Source organism: Argentina silus (assembly GCF_951799395.1).
Source record: "Argentina silus genome assembly, chromosome: 4".
NCBI lineage: Eukaryota > Metazoa > Chordata > Actinopteri > Argentiniformes > Argentinidae > Argentina > Argentina silus.
The window spans coordinates 2,185,395-2,212,394 of NC_139658.1; the positions used below are offsets into that span (position 1 = coordinate 2,185,395).

The 27,000-nt window shown below is 44.4% G+C and overlaps 1 protein-coding gene across 1 annotated transcript in view; it reads left to right on the plus strand.

Annotated features, from left to right (window-relative positions):
• The window catches only part of cdh4 (cadherin 4, type 1, R-cadherin (retinal)), a gene marked incomplete at both ends in the record, with an annotated part of 140,795 nt that overhangs the window by 49,452 nt on the left and 64,343 nt on the right, over nucleotides 1-27,000 (plus strand). The window contains one exon of the mRNA XM_083668394.1: nucleotides 14,370-14,393. Within this exon, the coding sequence (XP_083524520.1) occupies nucleotides 14,370-14,393 (24 nt within the window). The remainder of the gene's footprint in view (nucleotides 1-14,369; nucleotides 14,394-27,000) is intronic.

The window sequence follows — 27,000 nt, forward strand, 5'->3', positions numbered from 1 at the left end:
GAGTAGTGTTGCTGTGTCAATTTTTGATAGAGTCGCCGATTTATTTATTTCTTAGCCAAAGTGAATCGATGAAAATCTCATTAAGGTAGATGGCAAAGGTCACTGCAAACGTGTAAACAAATGCCCTGTTGGTTCTTAACACAGTCTCAGGATAACGCTAGAGACTTTATATGAACTACAGCTACCAGCTGGAAATAGATATACTGATGAACTCAGTAGGGTTCACAGAAAAGTATCCTGGCTGTGATTTGTAGTCCCTGTAGACCCTGTAGTCCCTGTAGAAAAGCCAATGATATCCTCTGTGTAGAGACATAATACCTACTTAGGAAACAACTCCAAAGAAACTGGCACCTCAATCAGGCTCTCACAATTGAAAAGGATAATTGTTTTCTCTCAAACATTGTTTTGATCTGAGGAAGGACAGACTGCTCAGAGCCACGTAATAGAGTTGGTTTTGGCTTAAGCACCCATTCCCTCAGCTCAGTGCCATTAATAAACAATGATACACATTTCACTGTGAACTATTCACAATTTGGTGGGAGTGACAGGGAGTGTCTTGGCTCTCCTTCTCTCATAGATGCAGTCTTTTTCCCAGGGAGGCTAGTGTGCCCCATAGACTCAGCTGAGGAGTCAAGGCTGAATCTATTCACAGACTCAAGGATCTTAAAGAGAATTGTTTGGTCAAGAGCCGTTTCTCAAGCAGTATTCCCCTGTCTCCTCTCCTCTCTCTCTCTCTCTCTCTACTCTGATGACAAGTTGACAACTGAACAGTGATTCGTTTGCTGTGGCTGCTGAATAGAGACCATGTTACATACACTATCTCATGTATTCAACTCTGGTTGACTACTCTAGGAATAATCTTTACTCACATACTTTTGATGCGAGAAATTAAGATATCACTCATGAACAGTTTCAATGGGAGTTGAAATGAAGACTATTTTGACAACATTGAAGCCCATGTTGCCTCTGCTGTGTATAAATAGGAATAGTGTGTGTGTGTCTATTGTGGAGAAAGAGAGAGAGAGAGAGAGAGAGAGAGAGAGAGAGAAAGAGAGACGTTCTGATGTTTGATGTATGATGTAATTCATATAAATGACCATGCTGTGTGCATTAATAACCACACAGACACATGTAATTGGTTTGATGTCTCACTGATGACTACAAATAATGACACTTCCTGATTAGAGAGGAGGTGACAAAGGCGTGCACACACACACACACACACCCACACGCACACCCACCCACCCACCCACACACACACCTACACACATGTACACACACGCACAAACACACACACACTTGCACACATTCCCACCACACCCACCCACACACACGCGCACACACACACACACACACACACACACACACACACACACACACACACACACACACACACACACACACACACACACACACACACTTAAGAACTCCCCATCTTTTACCTCCCTTGCTCGTGTCTAGGTTTCCGCCCCAAGGGCTTGATTTAGATGAAATGTCAATTTTAATGGAAAATGTGATGGAAACAAAACAACAGCTTGGAATATTGCTTGTGTAAGTAGGAGAGGGTAGGCCAGGGTGAGCGTGGTGGTGGCAGTGGTGGGGGTTGTTTCTCTTTTGATTGCACTTTTTTAGGAATTCATTGGTTGCCTGTGTGATATTAGTGTTGTAGTAAATGTAGCCCCTAGGCAGGCAGGCAGGCAGGAAGGCAGGCAGGCAGGCAGGCAGGCAGCGGGACGCAGCGCTAGCTGCTCTTTATAGATGTGCATGCCAAGTGGGAGTTCATTGGGTGCCTGGCCCTGCTGTGGACACGGAACAAGCTGGAGGTGACAGCAGCAGCTGATGGAGATGGGAACAGAGAAACACACTCCCTCTCTCCCGCTCTCTCTCTCTCTCCAACTCATGCTCTGTCTTTCTCTCTCAGACTCTCTCTTTCCCCCTCCCTCTCCTTTTCCCATATTGTGACATTCTATGAGTCACAATTCCATTATGAAGGGACAGGTCTGTCTGAACAGCTCACATTACTTTTGGTCAGTTGACTCTGATGTCCAAGTGCTGATGTATTTATATGACAACTTGACCCTGTTCTGCTTTTTTATAAAAGCAATGGGTATTGTTTCAATCAGTGATGCTTAAATTATCATGATTTTCCATAGGCCTCTCCTGGACTACACGTTTACATCTCAGCCCTCTGGTGATACACTTCCTTGCTTGTATGTGCTTACTGTTTCTATGGTAATTTCAGCCACAGTGCACAGACAGACAGAATCCCCCATTTGGCACCATGGTAATTAATTTATCCCTATTGATCTTTTGTATCCCTCCAGCATTTGAGCAGGGTGGTCTGAAAGCTGAAAGCGGCTGTTGATTGAATGCACAGTCTATCTGTGGAAGCAATCACAAATCAGTTCCCCATAGGGGAGATGGTTTGGAATGGGCCAGATTATGTTCTAGTAATGCTCCCGTTTATTGGGGAAGACACAAGCAACTGTAATTGCAGGTTTCAGTTACTGGGCAACTAGTCCCCCCTCCTACCCAAAGTCATGGACAGTGTGTCACAACAGTTGCTAAGAGTGATTACTCTTGGCACCACCTTAGACACTGTGCCATCTACTGCATTATTTGGGTGGTTACCTGGTTTCAGATGTATTTTGACATACAAGGGAGATGTAACATTTTTCATTTTTATTAATTTAATGAGTGAGGCACTGTTCGTTCCAGTGCCGAGCACCGTCTGACACTTACTCAGGTAATACTGCATACTGTATAAGATGGAGCAAATAGAGGAACATTTGCCCTAGGACTTCTATCAGGGAACACTCCAGGCAAATGAAAAGAAAAAAGCCCTTTGACTTTCCAAAACTATATTACAATGCCATAAGTAGACCTGTACAGTCCAGCAAGAGTGTTTGCATAATTATAAAACAACACATTTTATATCATATCATGACTAAGTTAATAATTCATCAATGAAAATCTTGTTGATGAATCTGCTTTCAAGAGTCTAAGCATGCCTCCTAGAAAGTGTTTACTTTTTGAGGAAATAATGTACTTTATATACTTTACATGAAGTCATTTTGATTTCCTCGCCTGCTTTCATTCATGGGTTATAGCATTGAAAAAAAATACTGAACAAAAGAAAATAGGAGAGACTGCATGATGGGAATAAAAGAGGTCATAGAACAAGAAAAAGGGGAAAAAAGGCAGAAAAAAAGATAGAAAAGCTGAAAAGAGAGGGAGAAAAAAAGAGTAATGATAGCTCACCTGCTGTCGTTCTGCGTGACAGGGATGGCTTTGAAGTTTGGACTTGGCTGTTGTCATGGAAACAGAATTTGTCGATGAAATCAAGCGGGGGTCTTTTTGTCCATCCTGGAGACGACAGTGCACACGATAAAGATGTCATTCTGAGGAGAAAATATGTCCGTGCCTCACACATCAAAGCACTGAAAGCTGATATTGCTCCTGTGGTATAGGGCCTTTGTCCTGGTCATCCCTCTGAGAATGTAGAAGCCTTCTCTCCAATGTTATGAGTTTATCTCCATGTTATGAATGTGAACAGGCAACACACCACACAGGACCCAAGTTGTGATTGAACTGGGTGGCAAACATATTGTTTTTGTATTCTCACACTGAACATGAGATTACTTTATGAAATGACTGAACAGTATGAACCAATGAGAAAGACAATGTCTCCTTTCTTCGCCACTGCAACCACACCTACATTGTGACAGGGATTTGAGAACAATGGCACTTATTTTTTCAAAAGCTGCACTGTGCACTGTGGCCTTAAACACAACGGTTAAACAAAACATTTTAAAGACCACCCCAACATTCATACAGTTGCCTATATCTCACATTTTCCACAGTATGTTCTATATTTATGATAATCAACACCATGTATGTGCTGCGCCTGGTGTCATGGTTTGAGTACAAATCCTAATTTATGTCGACGCCTGAGGCAAAAGGGCTGTTTATCTAGTCTATTCAGTTCTGCATCTGAGCTGTGTTTTAATTAAAAGGCAGCGTATCTCTCTGCAACATTTCGAGGTGTGATCACTGCCTGTCACATCAGTTAAACACAAACATATTTGTTTTGGGGCCAGATTCATTTAATGGGTTGTCAGAACTGATGAATATGAGACCTGGCAGTAGTGGCTGATAAGCTCCCTTGTTATTAGATGTGCTGGAGACATTGTTTGCCTTCATTTATTTTGTCATGTGCTACTGAGGTTTATGTGCTAGTGTTCATAATTATGGTGGAGGTGAACTGAGAAAAGAACTTCCCATTTGTTCACACACAGAATCAAGTCGTGATTTACCTACAGTGCATGATGTCATTAATATGTGACATCCAGCTCCCGCAGTGGAGTTAGATTGTGCTATACAGTACTTGTGTGTGGTTTTATTGTGGTGGTAATGAGATTTCATAGCTCCTCTCATTTCTCATAAGAGGATAAATGTATTTGCGACACAGTGGGTGGTTTTATGGAAACCTCTTTTCACAGGGGTTATCAAGACAGATCACACTATATCATGTGCAGCATCACCATCTGCGTGTTACACATGCTTTACTAGATGTCGTAATTGCACCATATTTTTATTGTGTTTGTTGTTCGAGTCAATTGTCATCATATAAACATGTAAATGTAGCGCATATGGAACATGATTGAGGGAGAGAGCAAATAGATACAAAGGGGATATATATATACACACTCACCTGCCACTTAATTAGGTACGCCTTGCTAGTACTGGGTTGGACCCCCTTTTGTAGCCCATCTGCTTCACAGTTCGACGTGTTGTGCGTTCAGAGATGGTCTTCTGCATACCTTGGTTGTAACGAGTGGTTATTTGAGTTACTGTTGTCTTTCTATCATCTCGAACCAGTCTGGCCATTCTCCTCTGACCTCAGGCATCAACAAGGCATTTTCACCCAGAGAACTGCCGCTCACTGGATATTTTCTCTTTTTCGGACAATTCTCTCTAAACCCTAGAGTTGGTTGTGCGTGAAAATCCCAGTAGATCAGCAGTTTCTGAAATACTCAGACCAGCCCGTCTGGCACCAACAACCATGCCACGTTCAAATGTCACTTAAATCACCTTTCTTCTCCATTCTGATGCTCGGTCGTCTTGACCATGTCTACATGCCTAAATGCATTGAGTTGCTGCCATGTGATTGGCTGATTAGATATTTGCGTTACCGAGCAGTTGAACAGGTGTACCTAATAAAGTGTCCGGTGAGTGTATATACAGAGAGAGAGAGAGAGAGAGAGAGAGAGAGAGAGAGAGAGAGAGAGAGAGAGAGAGAGAGAGAGAGAGAGAGAGAGAGAGAGAGAGAAAAAGAGAGAGAGAGAGAGTTAAAGAGTGTGGAGGAGAGAGGTATAGAGTGAGAGGGAGAGTGGGAGATGAGGAGGAGGGAGGTAGAGGGGCGATGCACAATTGTTTGTTCCCTGAGAAACGACACTCACTTCAGACAGACACAAGTACTGGCCTCTTTCAGCCAGGTGATGTGTCCTTGCACCACCACTCTCTCTGCCGCCCAGCCCTCAGCACACAATCACTATCCAGAGCAGAGATGAGATCCTCTCCTCTCGAATCTACCATTTTCCTCTCAGCTGTTCTCTTCATATCTCATTGTCCCTGCATTTTAGGGATGCACTCCCAAAAACAAATAGCCTCATCAGATTAGAGTAGGGAGGCAGCCGACTGTTTTGCAGCATCAGTCCTTGCTAAGAGGAGGTTGGAATGTCATTTCTGTTTTTATTTTGTTTCTTCACAGGTTCAAGAGCTTTCTCTGACCTTCACAAGGTCCCTACCCAGCTCAGTTCTCATCACCTATTAATTATTGCCTGATCTCCCCTCTGCCTTTGTTGCCACCATTTTCCTTGAACTCCAACCAAAGATGGCTTCTGTGAGTGTGAGTATAGAAATCAGTGGAGGGTCTGAAAAGGAAATGAGCCTCTATGGTTTGAGTGATAACAAGCCTCTCAGCTTCCTCCCATCGGTCCACGCTGATGAAAATGAGTCCGTAGACACACAGCCCTCCTCATTACAGCAGGGTCTATGGGGAGCCAATCAGCAGGCCAGACTATAGGAGGGCTCAGGGTCAGAGAGAGGAAGTGGAGAGGGAATTGGGAGGAGTCAGAGAGGAATCACAACCAGTTAATCTTACAGTAGATGCTGAATTAAACCAGTGATTTGTCAAAGAAAATGAGACAGAGATGTGGAATTTCACCCCGATTTGTTCAGTTTCTTTGAACCTCTTCATGTGGGTATGGATATGTCATGTTTACTTACATAGACATCTTCACCTACTCAGGGGTTGTGGGCTCTCTCAGATGTAGCTAAATAAGATCAAAGCAAACGCCTTGAGGGGAGACTATCTACTTAAACATGTATTATTTCCTCAACATATTTGGGTCAGGATGTATTCTTTCTCATTGATCTGGTTTCATACAAAAGTACTTGTGATGAGTCATAGCCGAACAGATGTACCCTTTTTCATAGTTAAACCTACTCCAGGGATGGCTGACTGTGCCACTCATTCATGACTACATTCCATAAGAGTTAGGGTTTGCGCTAATACACCCCAGAGAGATTGATAAAGCAGCGTGGCAGGTTACACGAGCCCCGACGGAGTGGAAAAATTCCCATGCCGAGATCATGAATGGACACCTAGGGGATTGATGGCACCCCGTAGCTGCTCTAACAGACACATGGAGGATGGATATTGCCACTGCTCTACGGAGATGAGGCCCAGGTGGGTTGGTATGGGACTCGTTTGGTTTTGAATAGACCCCATGGGGTGTGAGAAGACGCAGGTCTTGGAGTTCGATCCGTGCAGGGAGCGTGTGCAGAGTGGCTTTGTTGGCTCTGTTGGTGTTTTTTGTGGGGGAGAGATGTTCTGTAGCTAGTCAGTGGGCTGGGGAGAGATGTCCTGTAGCTAGGCAGTGGGCTGGGGAGAGGACAGGGACTGGGATGGGGAGAGGACAGGCAGTGGGCTGGGGAGAGGACAGGGACTGGGATGGGGAGAGGACAGGCAGTGGGCTGGGGAGAGGACAGGGACTGGGATGGGGAGAGGACAGGCAGTGGGCTGGGGAGAGGACAGGGACTGGGATGGGGAGAGGACAGGCAGTGGGCTGGGGAGAGGACAGGGACTGGGATGGGGAGAGGACAGGCAGTGGGCTGGGGAGAGGACAGGGACTGGGATGGGGAGAGGACAGGCAGTGGGCTGGGGAGAGGACAGGGACTGGGATGGGGAGAGGACAGGCAGTGGGCTGGGGAGAGGACAGGGACTGGGATGGGGAGAGGACAGGCAGTGGGCTGGGGAGAGGACAGGGACTGGGATGGGGAGAGGACAGGCAGTGGGCTGGGGAGAGGACAGGGACTGGGATGTGCTGACTGTCCAAATAGGAAGAGACTGCTGGCCTGATGCAAAACAACTCAAGCAGTGAGTTGCAATATCTCTCTGACACACACTTTTGGTTTGCTATTTTTCTTCTCTGTCCTCCCCTTACAGTTCCTACTGTATCTCTTGTACTCTCACACACGAACACGCACGTGCACACACACACACACACACACACACGCAAGCACACGCAGAGCAGATGCACACACACACACACACACACACACACACACACACACACACACACACACACACACACACACACACACCAGTGATCGATCAGGTGTGCCCTGCTCTGGTTTGGCCTTTTTCATCTGCAGAGGAAGTGTGGAGGTGGTTACTCTGGGGTATTCCCTGAGACAGAGAGAGAGAAGGCGAGGAGGCCTCCCTCACTGTCTACTTCTGTTTCCCTCACTCTCCTCCCTCCCTACCTATCCCCTTCCCCTGCCGCTCCACTGCACTTCCTCATCCTTTCCATCCTTCCTCCATGTCTACTTCATCTCCTCCCCCCCCCGAGTCTCCCTCCATCTCTGCCTGCCTGCTTGTACAGTGTGACCAGGGGGCAGTACCTTCACATCCCTCTTTCCTCTTTTCTTCGCCCCTCTCCCTCCAGCCACCCTCCACCAGTCATAATGACACACATTTATTTAATACGAGCTGGTGGGGAATGTGATTAGTGTAGTGCAGAGTGAGGCGGGGAAAGAAAGAGAGAGAGAGAGAGAGAGAGAGAGAGAGAGAGAGAGAGAGAGAGAGAGAGAGAGAGAGAGAGAAAGAGAGAGAGAGAGAGAGAGAAAGAGAGAGAGAGAGAGAGTCCACAGGAGGCTGTGCAGCAGTGTCATGGAGAGGCAGTGTATTTTAGACTCATTTAACTGAGTCATCATCACTGTAACTGAAGGGAGAGCAATTCTGCCCCCCTTCCTTGAGATCCCTTCCCCCGATGGGGCAAATGACTGTGAGCTCTCTGGGATGCTCTCTGGAAGGTGTTAAAGCTGTGGTGTCATCAGTATAGAATTGATAGGATGAATTCTGATTGGCTCTCTTGCAAAAAGCTCCTAATTTAAATACTATGGTTGGAAGTCAGGGTATAAAACAGAATGTTGACATACACATTATCTCTCTTTGTCCTGGTGTGTGGTTCTCATCTAAGCTGTGAGTAGTAATGTAAGAGTGACCAGTGGTCATCTCTCTCTCTCTCTCTCTCTCTCTCTCTCTCTCTCTCTCTCTCTCCCATAATCGTATAAGTTTACAGTATTATTGAAGCCTAATTTGATTCATTCTATTTGACCGTTCTTGCACTAATTCAGCACAAACTCATCAATCCTTTGCACATGCTGTTGTGTTAATTACATTACTTTGAGTCAGATTATTAATATTAACATATGCTTTGCTATTAACAAAATATAGCCACATTTCCTTGCCAAACCTTCATATTGTAACTTCCATTCTAATAAGGCCTACATAACCATCACCATCACCACCACCACCACCACAGCTAAGGATAGGCTGGCTAAGTGACATGATAATACTGACTATGATGCTGCTGCTGCTGCTGCTGCTGCCGATGATGATCATCATCACAGTGGTGACGATGGTGATGATGATGATTCTGACTGTGACAACCACAAGACGTAGTCTAGACTAGTACTGCTTGTATAATACACTCCTCATTATATTTGCAGTGGCTGTGCCAGAGAGAGAGTTTATCAAAGAGAACTACTGTACATGGCTTTGGGAGAAGTGCTGACTCAGCACTGCCTTGTGTGCTAGCCCTCCAGCCCTGGGTCTTTGTTGACATCCTCCATAGAGTGAGCCGCGAAAGGAGATATTGGGTCAGACATATGCTCTCATTGGGAGCCATGATAGGATATATTGGGTCAGACATCTGGCTCTGTCAGGACCAGTTTATCACAGCTGGGACTTCTATGCTCACTTCTATGCTCAATGTGTTTGCACTGTGCTTTATGACTGGTGCATTGTGCATTTCAGAGAGCATTGTTCGATGTCTGTTAAAACACTATCAGATGCATTACAGCCATGGTGGAGTGGTCTGCATACAGTACAGCATACAGTGTCATTTGTAACCCAAAGACATGCGAATGTACTCACACTCCCACCAGATGTCCTCAAACATGATATTTCTTATTCCTTAGAAACATAATCCATAACCTGTTATCACGGCACGCATAGGTCCGCATCTGTGCAGACAGATGGAGCATGATCCGATGAGCATGGTCCGATGTCTGTGAAAACACTATCAGATACATTATAGCCATGGTGGAGTGGTCTAGAAATGTAGTTCATATTTATGTACGCTTGCTTTGTTAATCATGCATACAGCACACACGGGAATTTACAAACGCAAACATGTGCATGAAGACATGCTAATGCATCTCCCCCTCCCACCATACAGTGTGTCCTCAAACATGATTCATAATATTCATTAGATTAAAAACACAATTAATCACATGTTACCACTGCATAGGTCTGCATGTACAAAATGCAGACTATGGTGGTCTTCGGGCTGAGATACTCCCTTGCAACATAAGAATCACTTTTAAACTAAGTGAACCTACAATAGCAGTGATCCAGTAGGTCTGTCAGTGCGGCCCCCTCTCTCAGAGCCTGAGATTCCCTGGCTTTCTGTCTGAGAGCAGGCCTGGCAGGGGAAATCACTGCATCAGTTGCTGATTGGATCACTGATGGAGACCATTTGGAAGTGAACGTTGCTGAAGGAAATTGAATTACCCTCACAATCTGTTTGCTGCTTTTTCCCTCCACAACAGTTGATGTGATACAGTCGGGTATGGCAGCAGCGCTCTTGAGAGAGAAGGGTATGTGAGTGAATATATATAGGAGTTCTGTTAATAATGGTGGTCCCCTGAAGAGACCTAGTGGCTGTGTTGGAAAGTTTTGTACACAGAGTACAGGCCAGCATACAAGAATATAATGTAATTAATGTAATTAAGGTTTCAGTTTCATGGATCACTCAGTGAATAACCCATTATCAGGTAGGTTAACAATGGCTAGATTATATGTTAGGAGCTGAGTACACGCTGTTTACAGATGTGTTTTTATCAAACCGACCACACATCACACCTAGGAGGTCCATTGTGTAAGAGGCACAACGCCACTCCACCTGAGAGCTCTGTTCTGTTACTCTTCACTAGGGCCTTATTAAAGTGAATCTAAATGTTTAACTTCATTGTGCTTCCGTTTAGTCACTTCAGTACAATAATTAATCAGTATAAACATACAGCACTCCATAATAACTCTTTTATTTTCTGCACTAATCAGACAACTCATTAAGCAGTAATGAGCTGACTCTTTCCCTGCTCTTGTCGTGTTCAGGGGGAAGTTGGGAGCGTAGGGAGCGGCACACACACTCATGCGCGCACACACACACACACCACCACCACCACCATCCTCTTCTCCTGTAGTCCCACTCCAATTATGGCAACATCTCACCCGGGAAGAAGCCCACTTACCCAGCATTCACTTTATGAATAATTGATTGTTTGTGCCAGTGTTTTGTTTGTAAATACTGTACAGGTTTGGTCTGTGATTAATTGTTTTCTAGACATATTCATTTGTTAAATTTGATTAGATTCTTAAATTCATTATTTATTAGCTGAAAACTCTCTGGCATTTAGGCAACACTAGGGGCCCAATTTGCTTCGGCTAAAAAGCACTGTGCAACACTAACTTTTTAGTGACCATGGCCGCTAAATTGGTCATTTCGTTCAGTGAAGTTTCAGTTAGCAGGGCAGGTCTCCGACAATCAGTGGGTGGGGATAATTTAATATGAGATGAAGATATCTATTGTCCACACCAATCAGTATTTCACCATTATCTCACATCAGATTCTGTGACTCTGTCTGCACTCATCAAGACTCCGATAACTTATTATATTATGATCAAATAGGCCTACAATTGCCATAGTTACAGTTGTAGGCTTGTGTACAGTTGTGTCTATGACATCATAATCTAACCACACAGCCAAATTCAACCTGAGAGTGCTGTAGAACGGTTTAATGAACCTGTCGCAACTTTTCTCATACAGTATTGTATCATTTGCATCAGCTATATCCTCCATTATTGCTCGCGACCCCCAGTCATAACCATTATCAATTGCCACTTTGGTTTAGTCTTACTTCGGTTGCCTTCATGCATTTCTTAACATCATTTAATTTTCCTAGTGGACAATATTTAACGTAAAAGAAATGCATGGGAAATACCAAAAATGCATGCATGCACACACACACACTGTAGGCAAACACACACACGCACATGCATCACTTCATCGCGTTACAGAATGTGAGAAGTGAGAGGTGCTTTTTCTTCCTTTATGTAACACTGCATTCTCACAGCTGCACACAGTCCATATTGAAATGCCAGACACATTAACACTGCTCTAGCATTAAGCAAGTCTCTATGAGACCATCAACCTCTCTGACCGACCGTGGGCTGGACAGGAAATCTAACAGCAAATACGGATGTAATGTTGTGCTTTTAGAGAGCAGGAAAGGTGTTTTTATATAACTGATGGAGGAAATTAGTAGCTGTGACCTTCTCCCTGGAGATGTAATGAGTGGAAGCGTGCATCATCACTTCCTGTGACTGATTATTTACAGCAGATGTGGGTTTGTACTGTAACCAGGTCTCTGTAAAGTGTGTATATTTGGTTCACAGCTTTTTAACAATGCATACGATGCGTTGTCACTATGCCCAGGGGAAGATAATCATTTGCACTCCATACATTATGCATATATTGATTGTTTATAGATTCAAATTCATGGGATATATTTGGAACATACTGTAGCATACTGATTGAGAAAATGGGTGAGTGTTTATACAGTAGAATGTATATCTATTTATCTTGACTATTTTGGTCATGAAAAAGGATAAGTGGAGCATACTGTATCTGCAACAGATAAGAGAAATGCCTTGACAGACTTCAGCCTTTGGCTTTTTTGCTGTTTGTGCTGAAGTTGCACATTGTTATTTTCATAATAAGTTTGTGCATCCACTACTTGTATGTCTGCTTGTGTGTATGTTGTTGGTGCTGACCATACAGTATGTGGAAGTTCATCTGCTACTGTATATTGTAGATGGTGGGGCTCATAGCAAGTGCCAAATGCTGAGGGCCAAACCTCAGACCGCAGCAGTCACAAATGCACAAACATTTGTTCTACTGTTTACTACTGTGGCCAAACTGACTGGAGCCCTCACAGTGCCCTCTGTTAAATGTCAACATCCAATTTATTAAAAGCCTGCTTTTAAAAAGGGTTGATTTGGCTGTTAAAGCATCTCCTGTAGAATGGTCCTGCTGATAAAGACCTGTTGGTAATGGAAGATATGGACGAGAGCCCGGTGGCTCAGTGGGTGGTCCTACAAGACGGACAGACCTGGTGCATGGTGGGAGTCTGGGAGCAGGACAGTCACTGTTAGTCTTCTCCTGGGGTGGGCTACAAGGCCAACTGAGGAGAGGAGACAGAGGAGAGCAGGGCTAGGCTGCACATACGTATGCCAAATATGAGTACGCCTGCCAATTCGTGGGGATACTGGCAAGTGCAACGATGGCTGAATCCTTGACAGAGGGAGATGAATAATTGAACATGTAGGGGTGGAGGAGGAGAGATGCCTTTACAAGCAGTGGAGTGTAGGAGAGAGACAGGCTCCTACCAAACCTCTCATTTAGATATCGACATGTTTTGTAGTGTTGCTGCTTTTTCGAAACATTCGTAGGTTTTGCAGCTGAAGTCAAGTTCCTTGAGAATAATATTTCAGATTTAGGCCTAGTTGGAATTTGAAATATTGAATTTCAGAAGTTCATAATAGTTTTGACATCTAAACTTGTGAATGTTTAGATGTTGAATCTCAGTAAATCTCAATTAAGCTCTACAAAAGTCAATAGATAGTCTGGTAATGATTTCCCCAGGTTTTTTTGTAAACAACCAACAGAACAACTAACCAACCAACCAAACAAACAAACAAAAAAATAGAGAAATATCTGCAATACATGTGCCATGTTTCCTCTCAGGCCCTCCATGTGCAGGCAAACCAACCAAAACAGCAACTTTTCAGGGAGGGCCTTGAGAGAATATCTGGCAACCTCCTCTCTCCAGCTCGTTTAGATTCTGCGCACATGCCGGTCTCAGTTACTAGTGTGCTGCCATTGTGCTACAAAGTGGTTTGCTGTGATTGAACAGCAATTTGAGGGTCACATTGGTGAGCGAGGGTGAATTGGTCGGGGGGGTTGTCAGCGCTCCAGACTTCCTGGGAAGTCTTCGCTGAAATGAGGGCAATGAATGCAAAACAGAAGCCACGGAGATTGTCTCTCATCAGAGCTTACCGCGTCTCCATTTGAGGCCACTGGAGGGGCGCCACTGAGAGAACTGTCTGGAACACCAACTACAGCTGCTTTGCTTGCTCTCCATCCAGCTGTGATTCTTACTGTATGCTTAAATAAATACCCTAAGATGTACAGATGTATGGATATGCACATTCCTGTGCAATTCACACCAATTTGTTGGTTAATAAATTTATATATATATATATATATATATATATATATATATATATATATATATATAAAGTAATATGACAAAAGGCACTGAATAGTATTTACTGAATTCAACTCTGTTCAGCAATAGAGACCCAAGGAGAATATGGAATCTTTTGAGAAAAAGTGCCACTTCTTTACACTGTGGAAATGTCAGTATTTTTGTCAAGTGTGCATGCTGTCGTCTTAGAGAATAACAGTATGCAGACATCTGTCTGCCTAGAGGGATGTGTGTTCCTTAAAGTCATTGTATGAACTGGCATTACTTTTGTATGATTTTCTCTTCTTTAGCTTTTTCTATCGTTCAACAATGGAAAGTCATGTATGACAGCTTCAGAGCTAGATTGTTGTGTTCTAATCATGGTTTTCTCCCTCTCTCTCTCTCTCTCTCTCTCTCTCTGACAGATACGACCTTGTCCAGTGAACGTGGTAAGTACTGCAGCAGCACGTCCTCTTGATTTCTTGCAGGCTGATTTGCCTTCTCAGCCTCACACCAAGACCACACAACATCATTTGCATCAGCAGGAAGCTATTTTCCTCCTCATCACCTTTCATGTTACAGCAGTGTTGAAACGAGAAAAATAGAGGTTATAAATGTAACCCAGGTTCTCTGAAGGAGATGAGGAAGACGCCCCTATGGGACATGCACTCTGTGTATCTATTCGCTGAAGACCCCTATACAATCATGCCTACACAATACACTTGCAGGCAGATAGCCCCGCCTACCGCCCGTCCTATATATAGGACCTAACAAGTGTGCCCATTTTTTACAGCGAACCACTCTTCATGAGCTAAGTGTGAATGGGCAATGAGGTGAAGTCGCTGGTCTGGGCGGGGCCAGTCCTTGGTGGGGCCGGTCCATGGCCTGGAGTGGCTGGACTACCTTTAGAATCTTGAAGGTGGGGGAGGAGGCTTCGTGATCACAGACTGGTTCAGAAAGGGCCTCTTCTCTGAACGCAGGCGGTCCTTGAGGGTAAGGACAGTGGTGTAGACCTCCTTGTCCTTTTTCCACAAACCCAAACCAGTCCACGCTTCTGGGCGAGGAAGAGGCACCAGCCTTAGGGTCGATATAGTCGGCCAGCAAAGCTTCCATCGGAGGCAGATTTGGCTATCCAGCCTTCTCTTTTTGGTGGGCTTTTGTAGTGGCTTGACCAACTCATTGCCTTGGCTGAAAAAGGCTACTTTCACAAAGACTTTATATCATCAACACATTTGTTGAGGATGGATACACTCTGGCTCGCGGGTGGGAGGCCTCTGACAATATCATATTTACAGTATCTCCAGCTCTCTATAACTTCATCTTCATACAGAAGAGTTTAGTGGTCTATATTTCTCCACATGGTCCATGTAAGGAGTAGATAAATGTCCTCTGTTGCAGAGAGCTCCTCTCTCTCCATTATCATTATGAATCTGACTCCCCTACACAATCTCTCTCTGTAGGGTTGTTAGTACTGCTTTCTCATGCTTGGAGAAGCACGGTGATCACCCATTTCTGCTTAAATTAAGATGGAAAATCATCAGAGTATTCTGTTTATGAGTCTATGAGTCTTTAATAAGGCTTTGTTTAGACTGGATTTATTCTCTCTTTGTTTGGGCTGTGCCTGGCTGGTCCACCTGCAGAGTCCAGGGACCAGACTGAAAGCACCTGTGCCTACCACGGTGCGCTCTGCTGCATCTGCTTAGAGATGCTCTCAATCTGCAAACAGGCTCCAACAGCATGGCTGTATTATCACAGCTCATCTAGGAGGGACATAGCTCAACAGACTAAGACTCAATGGTAAAGCTTGTGGGAAATGGCCGCAAGCTGTCTTTGAGGTGCGATGAAACCACAGCGCACCACCAGCATAAGATGTGTAACAGCACATCTGTGCCGAGTGCGAATGTGAGACAGATGAAATTATATATAAAGAACTTCGTAACTGGCTTGCTGAAGCCAAAAACATTTCTAGGATTTGCACACATTTGTGGCATATCCCGAGGGGAATAATAATTAGAGTACGGGAGTCCTCTCCCTGTAAAATGTGGCCTTTTAGAAACGCATTTCATTCAATTCTATATAATGTTACATTGGAAACTCGTTCTCGTGGGTGCAATGTAGCTTCTATTTTCAACATGTTAGCTGTCTAGCTGTGACCACTTGTTAGTGACTACCTTTTTCCAATTTGCATGCAGCAGCACACATGCAAAGGAAAGCAAGAGGAAAGATAAGGCAGACAGACATTGAAACCATGTATGAAGGAGCTGCCGGATATAACATTGAAACAACATTGAAACAATGTATCAACAACAGATAACATTGCAACAGTGTAGCTTCTCAACGAGGAGGAGGCTCGAGCTCCACTTTCTTGCGCCAGTTGGCGTTTTTAAAGACAGAGAAATCATCGGGCTGAACACTGCATTTGGGCTAGGTCTATTAACTAAAGAAAAACACATTACAAAAAGAAAGAATTCGCTGTGTTTAGGCATTAGGATCTGTTTAATGTAAAAATGAATGTACAAGCGCATGTCAGAAGTGGGGTTATACTGTGTCCCCACCGGGAATAAAAGATACTGATCAGAGAATCAGAATCAGAATTCAGAATTCTTTTTTATTTGGACAAGTATATTTGCACATACAGGAAATTGACTTGGTGAGGTTGGTGCATGGGGCATAAAAAACAATGTAAAAAAAAACAATATATAAGCAAAATATTAACAAAATAGCAATAACAAATTTACTAAATAGAAAAAATACATGTTGTAGGCTGTGTGAGGCTAAGTGGTAATGAGGCTAGAGGCTGTGAAAGACAAAGACAAAGACTGTTTATTGGCCATGCAATCAATTCTCATCAATTGTTGTGGAATGTGGTAATTTTTGCACACACACCCTCCCCGAGACAACACACACGCACTGCACACCCGCCCTCTGAGACAACACACATGCACACCCCCAAGGGAGAACAGAGCTCTGAGCTCTGGGCACAGGGCACAGGGTCAGCCATATTCCGGCACCCCTGGAGCAGTTAGGGGTATGGGGCATGTACACTATACACTATGTACACTATAAATTAGAATTATTTTTAAATAATTATAAATTACAGCGGGACGGAAGGATAAGAAAAGCGGGTAGGGGAAATCCCCACCAACCCTGGCGGCAACTCACACCCTGCATTTGTGCACCCCAAAGTGATGTGGGGTAAGAGGTTTTGGCATGAAATCATTGACTATTGGCTTGTGCCTGTCTGGCGTTGGTATGTTCTGTTAGATGAGGATTGGGTGGTGATCTACAGGAAGAACACGGTTTTTCTCATGCAATTAGACATGAAATACTCATAAGCTGTGTCTTATCTCAGATTTTCTCCTCTCTCTTTTTATCTCTTCACTTTCTTTACTTTCACATGAATACACACTTCTATCCACATTCTCGTCACCCTCTCCCTTTTAAAGAGAGTTTAAAGAGAGTAATGAAAGGAGTGAAAGTCAGATGAAAGAGTGAAAGGAGACAGGGTTAAGGAAAGGTCTCTATGTCCTTTCCCCTTTGTACATTGCTGCTAGCAAAGCAGCCACCCTGCTTATCACTGTCTACTGACTGCAGCACATGCCACAAGCTCTTACCTGTGTGTGTGTGTGTGTGTGTGTGTGTGTGTGTGTGTGTGTGTGTGTGTGTGTGTGTCTGTGTCTATGTCTGTGCCTGTGTGCATATGTGAATGAGTTGTATTCGTTTATGAGTGTGTGTGTGTGTGTGTGTGTGTGTGTGTGTGTGTGTGTGTGTGTGTGTGTGTGTGTGTGTGTGTGTGTCTGTGTCTGTGTCTGTGTCTGTGTGTGTGTGTGTGTGTGTGTGTGTGTGTGTGTGTGTGTGTGTGTGTGTTTATGTGTGTGTGTGTGCCTGCTTGTGTGAGTGTGTGCTTGGTTGCGTGTGCTTGCCTTTTTTGCATGTGTGTAAAATGGGTTCAGAGAGCCTTTGCCCTGTCCTTGCCAAGGCCCTCTCAGCAATGTGTTCTGACGGGGCATGTTTGGAGGTGCCAGAGAGCCCCCTCATTGTCAAGTGGCTGGGAGCTTTCTCTTCGGGCTTAAATGGCAGCACCTGAGGCTGGAGGCCGAGGTGTAATTGCGATAAGAGAAAACGCTGCGCCTGACTGGTTTTAGTGCCCTTATCTGTAATCTCCGGATTGATTATGGTTTTTCTGCCAGCTGAGCAAATTGTTCAGCCCCATCAACTGCACTGGAAACTGCCTTAACTATGTCAGGACCAAATGGGAGAGCACATCGGCAAACACATAAAACATGTATCTGTATGCTGCTTATTGCAATAAAAAATAGCCCAGAGGCTCCACTTTTTGTTCTTGGGTTGCTGTTATGCTGTCTAAGTGCTATATAAGTGCTAGTGTTATATTCAATTATGCAAGCATTATATATTGAGATATATCTGCAATTTCTTTGTTAATTGCTCTTTGTTTGTTAATGCACTGAAAGCTGACCACAGAAAGCATCATTACACAGCTATAACAATACATGAGGTATTGATTGTTTAAATGTAACACTATTGTAGTAGTACAAGTTGTATTCATGTCCCTGAGGCAACACAATTAATTCCTTACACGTTAGCCTACTGTATCCTCAAAAGCAGTGTTGAATCAACTGAATTCACAAGGATGTCTCTCCCCTTCACCAGGTCACCAACAGAAATATGTACTGTACTGTGTTGCAGCCTTGGACCAGCATACTTCCTCTCTCTAGTTCTGAGGAGTGGTTTGGGCTGAAAGAGCAGCTAATGGGCTGAGAAATGCCTCCAGCACTGCTGCAACAACTAGAGCTAATGTCCTGAAACTTACTGCAACAACACACGCGTTCAAGGAACCCTGACAGTGCAAAGATATAATATTCTGCTTTACTTTTATGTGTGAGAAAGGCAATTTCTGTCAACCTAATTTTGGCTCTGCTCTCCGAGCGGCTTGGTGAAATTGTCTAATTGTCTGCTGGAGCAGACTCCAAATTGGCTCTACCAGGCAGGGATCTGCTGAAAAATACAGGTTGGTGGATCTCAAACGCAGCGCTATACTCTCAGTGATCTGACAGTATAGTATCTATCCCAGAGTGCAGTCAGTGTGTGGGGATTTTACAGCTCAAGGATATTGACATAGCAGGTGAAATATTGCAGATGGCAGTAGAGGCAGACAGTTTGATTTACCTGTAACCTACAGTAAACCTCTATGCAGCTGTTTCTAAAAGGCTTTCTTATGGAAATGTTCAACATGTCCACTTTTAATGCTCAATAAATGTATCTGTTGGGCCATGATCATCTCACAAAGCACTACATACTCTATCTCTCACTTGAGTTCTCTGGAAGGTTTGTGTGGGTTTGCTTTCTGACACTCGCCACCTTGCAGAGGATAAAGGATGGGTTGCTTGATCTTTTGCTAGCAACCCTTCTGAAATGTGGCGGATTGTGAGGCCTTCTGCCCCTCTTCCCCCTCAATGCCAATTAAAAGTGTTTTTCTGCAGCAGATTTGGAGCCGCTGAAGGCAGCCACCGAGAGCTCTTGAAGTGAAGTCACTCAGGAACTTATGCCAGATGGTTGCTCCTGAAAGTTTGGGGAGAGAAAATAGGAACAGAGAATGAAACAAACAAGCATGAAAATGGCAGTCTGTTTACAGAGAAAAGCACCTATTTTCCACCCAATTTAAGATATAACCTCCCCACAATCTCTATGCTGGAAACCTACTGTCAAACCTTTAGCTACTGTATATCCCACTCAGAGACCTACGATAATGTGGGGAAGCTACCATTTTAGAATCAATTCAAACTAAAAAAAATTGAGTCTGCACAACACAAATCATTTCTTAAAAAAAAACACCAGTAACAACTTGGATGTCCTAGCTTAGACTTCAACTCTCATCTCCCAGTTGTCTCTGAATGGGAGATGAGCCTGACTAGGGGTCCCTTTTCAAAGACTGAGTCATACAAGCCAGTCACAGATGAAAGAGCCTTATTGGGTGTAAGTTGAATTGTCCCAGCGCGCTGGATGTATCAAACAGAGAAACGTGATAAGTTTTCCAGGGAGTGAGTAACCCCCTTTTTGTGATTCAGATGAGGGTGGACAAGGGATCGGGGGAGGAACAGGGAGCTCTATAGCGGCCTTGTGGATGTGTGTCTGGGTTCAAAGCATACAAAAGAGGAAGAAAAATCCCACTACAGAAACAATGCATATATATTCTAGTTTCCAGGGCCAATAGATGCCTTGCAGTATATTTGAGGTGTCGATGTGCGCCACCCTCTTGTCAATACAAAAACAATTCCCCCTCATTACTGTTGTCAATCAGTTGTTGTTACTGTAGGTGAGTTATATGCGCCTTTCACATTTAATCAGGTGGTGAAACAATACCAATACAGTACAATCCACTACTTTACTGTAACCTGCAATTAAATCCTTCAAATTAGGGTTATTAAAGTTATTACTGCCACTATAACAAATATGTTCCTCAGCTTGAGGTAATTCATAGTTAATGCAGATAGTGATATTGTGAGGGTAGGTGAGGGGGGAGTGGGGAGGCATCCTTCTGTCTCTCTTTGCTTCTCCTGTGGGTTGTTCCAGACACGTCTCTAGTCTCTCTCCTCCAGGCCCGGCTGAATCATTTGAAAGGCACTGTAGCATTAAGGGCCCTCTGAGACTCGCCTTGTACAGGCAAATCCCTACACAAATTAGAGTGTAGAAGCCATTATTAAAGCTGATCGCTCCTTGTAGCTCCCAACAGTTAAATTACAACCTTTCCTCTCCCGCTCATGTCTCTAGAACAAAAATAAACCACTTTTTTTATTACCCTGTTTTTTCCTCCACGGTGGAGCGCCGCAACGGAGTGAGCCGCTTTAGAACTGTGTCGTTTGCGTAGATTGGGAGTGGAATTATGGAGTGTTTGGGAGCTGCCACTCATGTTAGGCGGGCTCCAGCGAGAGGCAGGCCCATGATCGGCATTGAGGTTCACTAACACAAGAGCATTAAGTTTCCTCATTTGAAAAGCTTATTTTTCCACACTTCGCCTCGACACTCTGCTTGTCAGACGCATGCACAATCCTCAAGTTTGCTTTCATGTAAAGCTTTCTGAGGCCTTGCTTTAAATGCTCTCTTCCTTTTCAATGCTTTTGTCTGTCAAATGGGCATTTCAGTCGGAACGCTTTGCCTGTCTGTCAAAACGACTTCACAGCAAGCGTCCTCTCTATGCACAGATTACTGTGCTGCTATGAGGAGGTATTGGACTGTGTGTGTGTGTGTGTGTGTGTGTGTATGTGTGCATGGGCATGTGTCCGCGCGTCTGTATCCGTGCTTGTGTGTATGTATACTCTATGTGCCCATGCGTTTGTGTGATCCATGTTTGTGTTTCTCTGTGTTTGTGTAACCTCTCATTTCTATGAGATTATTGCTGTCTCTTCATGTCAAAGAGTTTTTCTTATGGTCTCACGTGAAGACTGCTTCCTCCCTCCATGTGCTAAAATCACATTAACTGACCCCAAATTGGCACATTAATATCAGTTAAACTCTCTCTGGCAGTTCTAAAAAGTAATTTCCGTGTTTTGGCAAATATGTGCTGTAGAGCACATTGAGTCTCAGAGGTCCATGTTCTGTTAAAGAAATAACACAGATAATAATTACCGCTCAGTTTCACTTAATGTTGAGGGCTTTGTCAGCAAAATAGATTCAGGGTTAGATTGTAAAACAGTGCCACAACAGTGCCAATTTGTGTGAAACATTGTTACATATTGTACTCTTAATTGTTATAATGTGACTCCAGAGAAATTTATTTCTTCTCACCTTAGTTAAACTCTGCCTCTTAACTCCCCAGTCACGAAGCGCCAAGATCACACCATTCTGCCTGAATTACTGTCATTATTTTCCTCCTACATCATCTCTGAAGGCACCTTCTCTACTTTAGCAGGCCTGTTACCATATGCCCAGACAGACATTATACACATTACCATGATATAATGAGGCCAGTACTCTAATTGGATCATAAAGATGTGGTTGGGGAGTTTGTTGTTTATCAAGTGCACACACACACACACACACACACACACACACACACACACACACACACACACACACACACACACACACACACACACACACACACAATGGACAAATCTGTGTGTTGTGAGCACTTCACCTCTTTGTCTAAGATCATGACATGAACACACACACAAATAACAAAATAAACATTTTATCAGACATTTCCTTCACGGAATACTGAATTGATGTGGAAGTTGTGTACCCAGGTTGTGCATTATGGCAGGTAGTTTATGTACTGTACGTTTCCCTGCTCTCAGGATCCTGCATTCAAAAAACACACATTTACTCACAGTCTTAAAGCCCACTCACATTATGTGGGTTATGTTGTTTGTAGATTCTGGCAGGTGTGTATCTCTAATTATTTTGTATTTGGAGCAGGAGACTGCTCTGCGGTTCCAACCTCTCCTGACTCACAGTGGTCGCAAAAAATGTTTCCCTCACCTCTCCACACTCCCTCCCCCTCACTTCCATCACTCTCTGCCTCCCCCTCTCTCTGGCCCTGCTCTGTAATAGCAGTGGAATGAGGCTGGCTGGATTCAAACATTAATCAGCGGCTGTTTTATAAGGTGGGGGGACGGCTGCATTGACCCCCTTCCTCTCCTCTCGTCCTGGCCTACCTCTGCATGTTAATGTGCCTGCCATTACTCATTTACAAGCTGCCCAGGCCTGGCACAGGCATTGGCCGCTGGCACAGTGGGCATGCTGCAGGTGGAGGGGTGTGCCAGGGCATTGAGGAGTGGAAGGGGCCAGCGGTCGTTTAAAGAGAGGTGCTATTGGAGAGGCTGGGCTGTGGGGCCCACCATACTGTGGGGGTTACACTACTGTAGCTCTGACAGAGGAAGGACCTCCACCATACATCATCCTGACCTCTTTACCTGTCAGAGTTCTCCCCCAGTCGTCTGGGTTTACTACAGAGGTGGAGGTTCATATTCATGGTGACCTATTGTATACAGATGACATAGCCTAGCTGTTTGACTGTTGGATGATGGGTTTTTGAGTTTGCAAGGATTACTGGTTCAGATATAACAAATGCCCAGTATTGCTCTGTAAATACAATATTATAGAGCAATATTATGTGATAGATCCAGCTTTGATACGTTGTTATACAGCATCAATCTACTTTAATTGTCTCCTGAGTACCACCTTCAAGCTGTTGTTTTTATAGCTCTATAGTCAGAGGAGAGAGTACCATGACAACCAATTGTGAGTTGTAGCTGTCAGTTTGCAGTGTGTGTGTGCGTGCATTCTGTGCGCACGTGTGTGTGTGTATGTACCTGTGTGTGTACTGCGCTCCTTCCACTTCCTGCAGGGACATTCAAGGTGTTGCTCAGTGTGAAGTGGTTGGTGGTCCAGGATACCACACTGTGTCACGCGATGCTGTATCCCAGGCCATGTGTGTGTCATTCCTCTGGTGCACACAGAAGCACACAGGGAAGTGAGAGGAGTACGTGGACTGACACTTACATGCATCAGAGTTTCCATGCATGTTTAATGGATGCAGGAGAAGTGCAGTGACTACCACACATTGCACTCTCCACTCATTTAGACGTCAATGTTTTATATGTGTGAACCTCTGTTACTGTGCTGCTGTGTTTGATACAAGTGTGCACTCTATTGAGCACTAAACAATGTTTTTACTCTCTAAATATTTGAACATAATCAGCCAACGGTAGAATACAACTGTGCCGTTATTGTACATGAATGGTAGATCAATTTGACGTTGTCATCTTTAATTTCATTCCAGTTGACCTGATACAGCACACCCTATTGTATCGCTAGATAAAGACATTGCTGAAGGAATAAGTAGGCTTATCTACAATCTTAAAGGAATATCCTCTCATTTGAATCCACCCTTCATTCCCTGTTTGACTGGCATCCTCCGTCTTTTCCCCTGGGAAAAATCCTATCCCAGCATGCATCAGAAACAGGAAGTCAGTGGCTCGTGGGTGAGAGGAGACCCTCCCTACTTTCACCTCTGCAGACCCTCTCATGGGGGATGTTCCCCTGAGGTGAGAGGATGCTCCATTCTCTCTGGTCTCTGTGCCCTGCTGTATCGCTCCCTCTGGTGTCTCACAGACAGAAAAGTCGGGCCGTTATCCTCCATCGTGTCCTTGAGAGAGAGAGAGAGAGAGAGAGAGAGAGAGAGAGAGAGAGAGAGAGAGAGAGAGAGAGAGAGAGAGAGAGAGAGAGAGAGAGACAGACTGAGGCTGAGCCGTGGCCCAGGATAGCCCCATGTTGATCCGGAAAGTTCTCTATTTGAAATCAATGGTGGTCTTGCCGCCCCTTTCATTCAAGCCCTTCTATGGCATGTGAGAGAAGAGAGAGAGAGAAAGAGAGAGAGAGTCTGTGTGAGCATATTGAGAACTCCCAGATTCATCGCGGCTCCTCAAGGGAATCCAGGCGTTAATACTAGATTAAGTGCCTCCACTTCATTATGGGGAAACGGAGCTGTCTGCTCAACCTTGAAGCTTTGAAGTGGTGCAAAAGTTCACCTGGAGTCCATTGACCGTGTCAGTTTGTTGTAGCCGTCTGCGTGTGTGTGTGCGTGCGTGCGTGCGTGCGTGCGTGCGTATGTGTGCACATTGTACGAGAAAAGATGTGTACATTAAAAAGTGCACGCCAGCACTCTTATTATCCTCCTCACAGATAGGGAGTCACAGGAGAGAAGATTTCCCAGTAGAGCGTTGCTCCAACTTCCAAGGAGAGTAAACACAGTAATCGCCCTCGCCCCCCAGTAAATCATGGGTAGGATAGGAGCCCAGTTAAACAGTATGCTGTTCCTGGCAGGCTGACGTCTGCTTTGTGTTAACTCTCCTCAATGTCATGAATTTTAAAGAACAGATAATGAACCCCAAGGCCCCTTACTCAGCAGAAGAGAGCTTAATAAGAAATTGCAAACCTATATCCTCTACGTTTAATCACAAATAGCTCCAGATGAATATCTTCTCATTTGATTACACCCTTAATTCCTTGCTTGACTGCTAGCCCTCAATGCTTGCTTAGTAAAATATGAAAATCAGCAGGAATGTATTTGCTGGAGGTGTCTCTGTCCTTACCTGCACCAACCGAGACATTCTGAAAGTCCTGTCATTTTATAAAGCCGGGGATGAATCAAATTCCTCTTCTATTTTTGGCACAGCCGAGTTCTGAAAGTTAGGATGGGATGTTCAAACCTCTATGCCACCTTGCAGGATGGTAGAGGGGACAGGTTAAAGAGTTATGGCCAATGGAGATTCACCTGGACCACGTTAGTGCTGCTGGTCCATGCTCCACCCGCTGCTAAAACAGGTGGCATGTTAGCCCTGCGAGTCGCTCTGGAATAGGACACCTTTTACAAGCTCATAAATAACTATGGTGAATGGGAGGGCAAAGCAGACACATGGGGGTCACCTCTGCACAAGTAGGGCACTGGCGTCCATAGAGGTTTGGGCACGCCAACGACACGCTCCTACTAGAAGTTGCTAGCATCAGCAGGTTTTGTGGAAGTGTCTGGTTCATATTTAGGACAAGCAGCGACAGAGTGGTTTTCCCTCAGGCTCTCCTCTCTTCTCTCTCTGGTGCCAACGCCGCGACAGGTGTCTTTTCCCAGGGAGGACGTGATAAATGAATCTGTGTTTGTCTGAAGCAGAAAATAAAACACACCCTGCAGTAGTACAAATATGAACAACAGTCCCAGCCGTCTGAGATCTGATTAATCAAACTGCAAATGGTCGTCTCCAGAGTCTGAACGGCCTCTGCTGAAAACAACTAGGTGGTAAATACAACATCTAAATACACACAATGACATTAGCATTCGTTAGGACTACTGACAATGAAGTAACTCGGATGTGCATTTTATATTCAGTTTTATATTCAACATAATCTAGAACAAAGCAATTGCTAGTCAGTGTGTGATGAATCGAAGTCAAAGATAACCAGCTTTAATTAAGATCATAAAAGGTAGCACGTTCGTCTGGTTTCTTTGTGTTGTTTGTGTTGACACAGAATTAGGACTTGACATTTGTTGTAATCACGCGTAATGATGTCACTTAGCCTCATTATGTACTGTAGCTGTTGTTGCCATTCGCCATGTTAATGTACGAATTAATGATGCTGGGAGAGGAAGGGCTGCTCTGGGTCTAGTAAAGGGACGGCTCGACATGCACCTGCCATCTCCTGAGACACTCATTAGAGCAGCATCACATTGAACTGTAGGATTTGTCACACACGTCTCAACAAACAGCACTGGGACAATGGAGACCCCTGCTTACTCATACATAAACACACATGCATGCGCGCACGCATGTACAAGAACACACACACACACACTACATAATAATGTCAGTTATTGATGAGATGTGGAGATTTGATCATTCATCTCCAAACCCATATGTACAATGTTCAACTCTTCATTCTGACAGTATCTCTGGGTCCCCAAAGATCTCTTCATGCTCTTGGTGTGCTTATGAAACTGAGGTCATGTTATTGTAAACAGTAGCCTTACGCTACGAGTTGCTCTACGCAAGTCTCAAACCTGCAACCTCTCAATTGCCAACACATGTGACCGTCTCCTCAAATACCCGATGTTAACCAACTGCGCCACTGAAAAAGCTACAAAACAGCACGGATTACACTTACAACCCAAACAAAACACCTTGCAATCTCAGACTCTCAATGACGATTTCATTAGCATTATCTCCCGATTAGCTGCTGTAGCATTTGGCTAACCTCCAGCTCATCAGACCAATAGGATATGCTATAGGATGCAAAATGCAGCATATGCCTGTGTGCTCAGTGGTGTGCGGTGTTGCGCAAATGACTTAACAGGCCCACTGAGAGGGTCTGCTCACATGAAGTCTTCCCTCAATTCAGTTGGGTGGAAGGAGGGAGAGAGTGATGAAAGAGAGAGAGGGAGAGATGAGCATCACTGTGAGATGACTGAAGTGCTTTGGCAGAACCAGGTCACTCAGTTCTAGGTGTGTGTGTGTGTGTGTGTGTGTGTGTGTGTGTGTGTGCGCG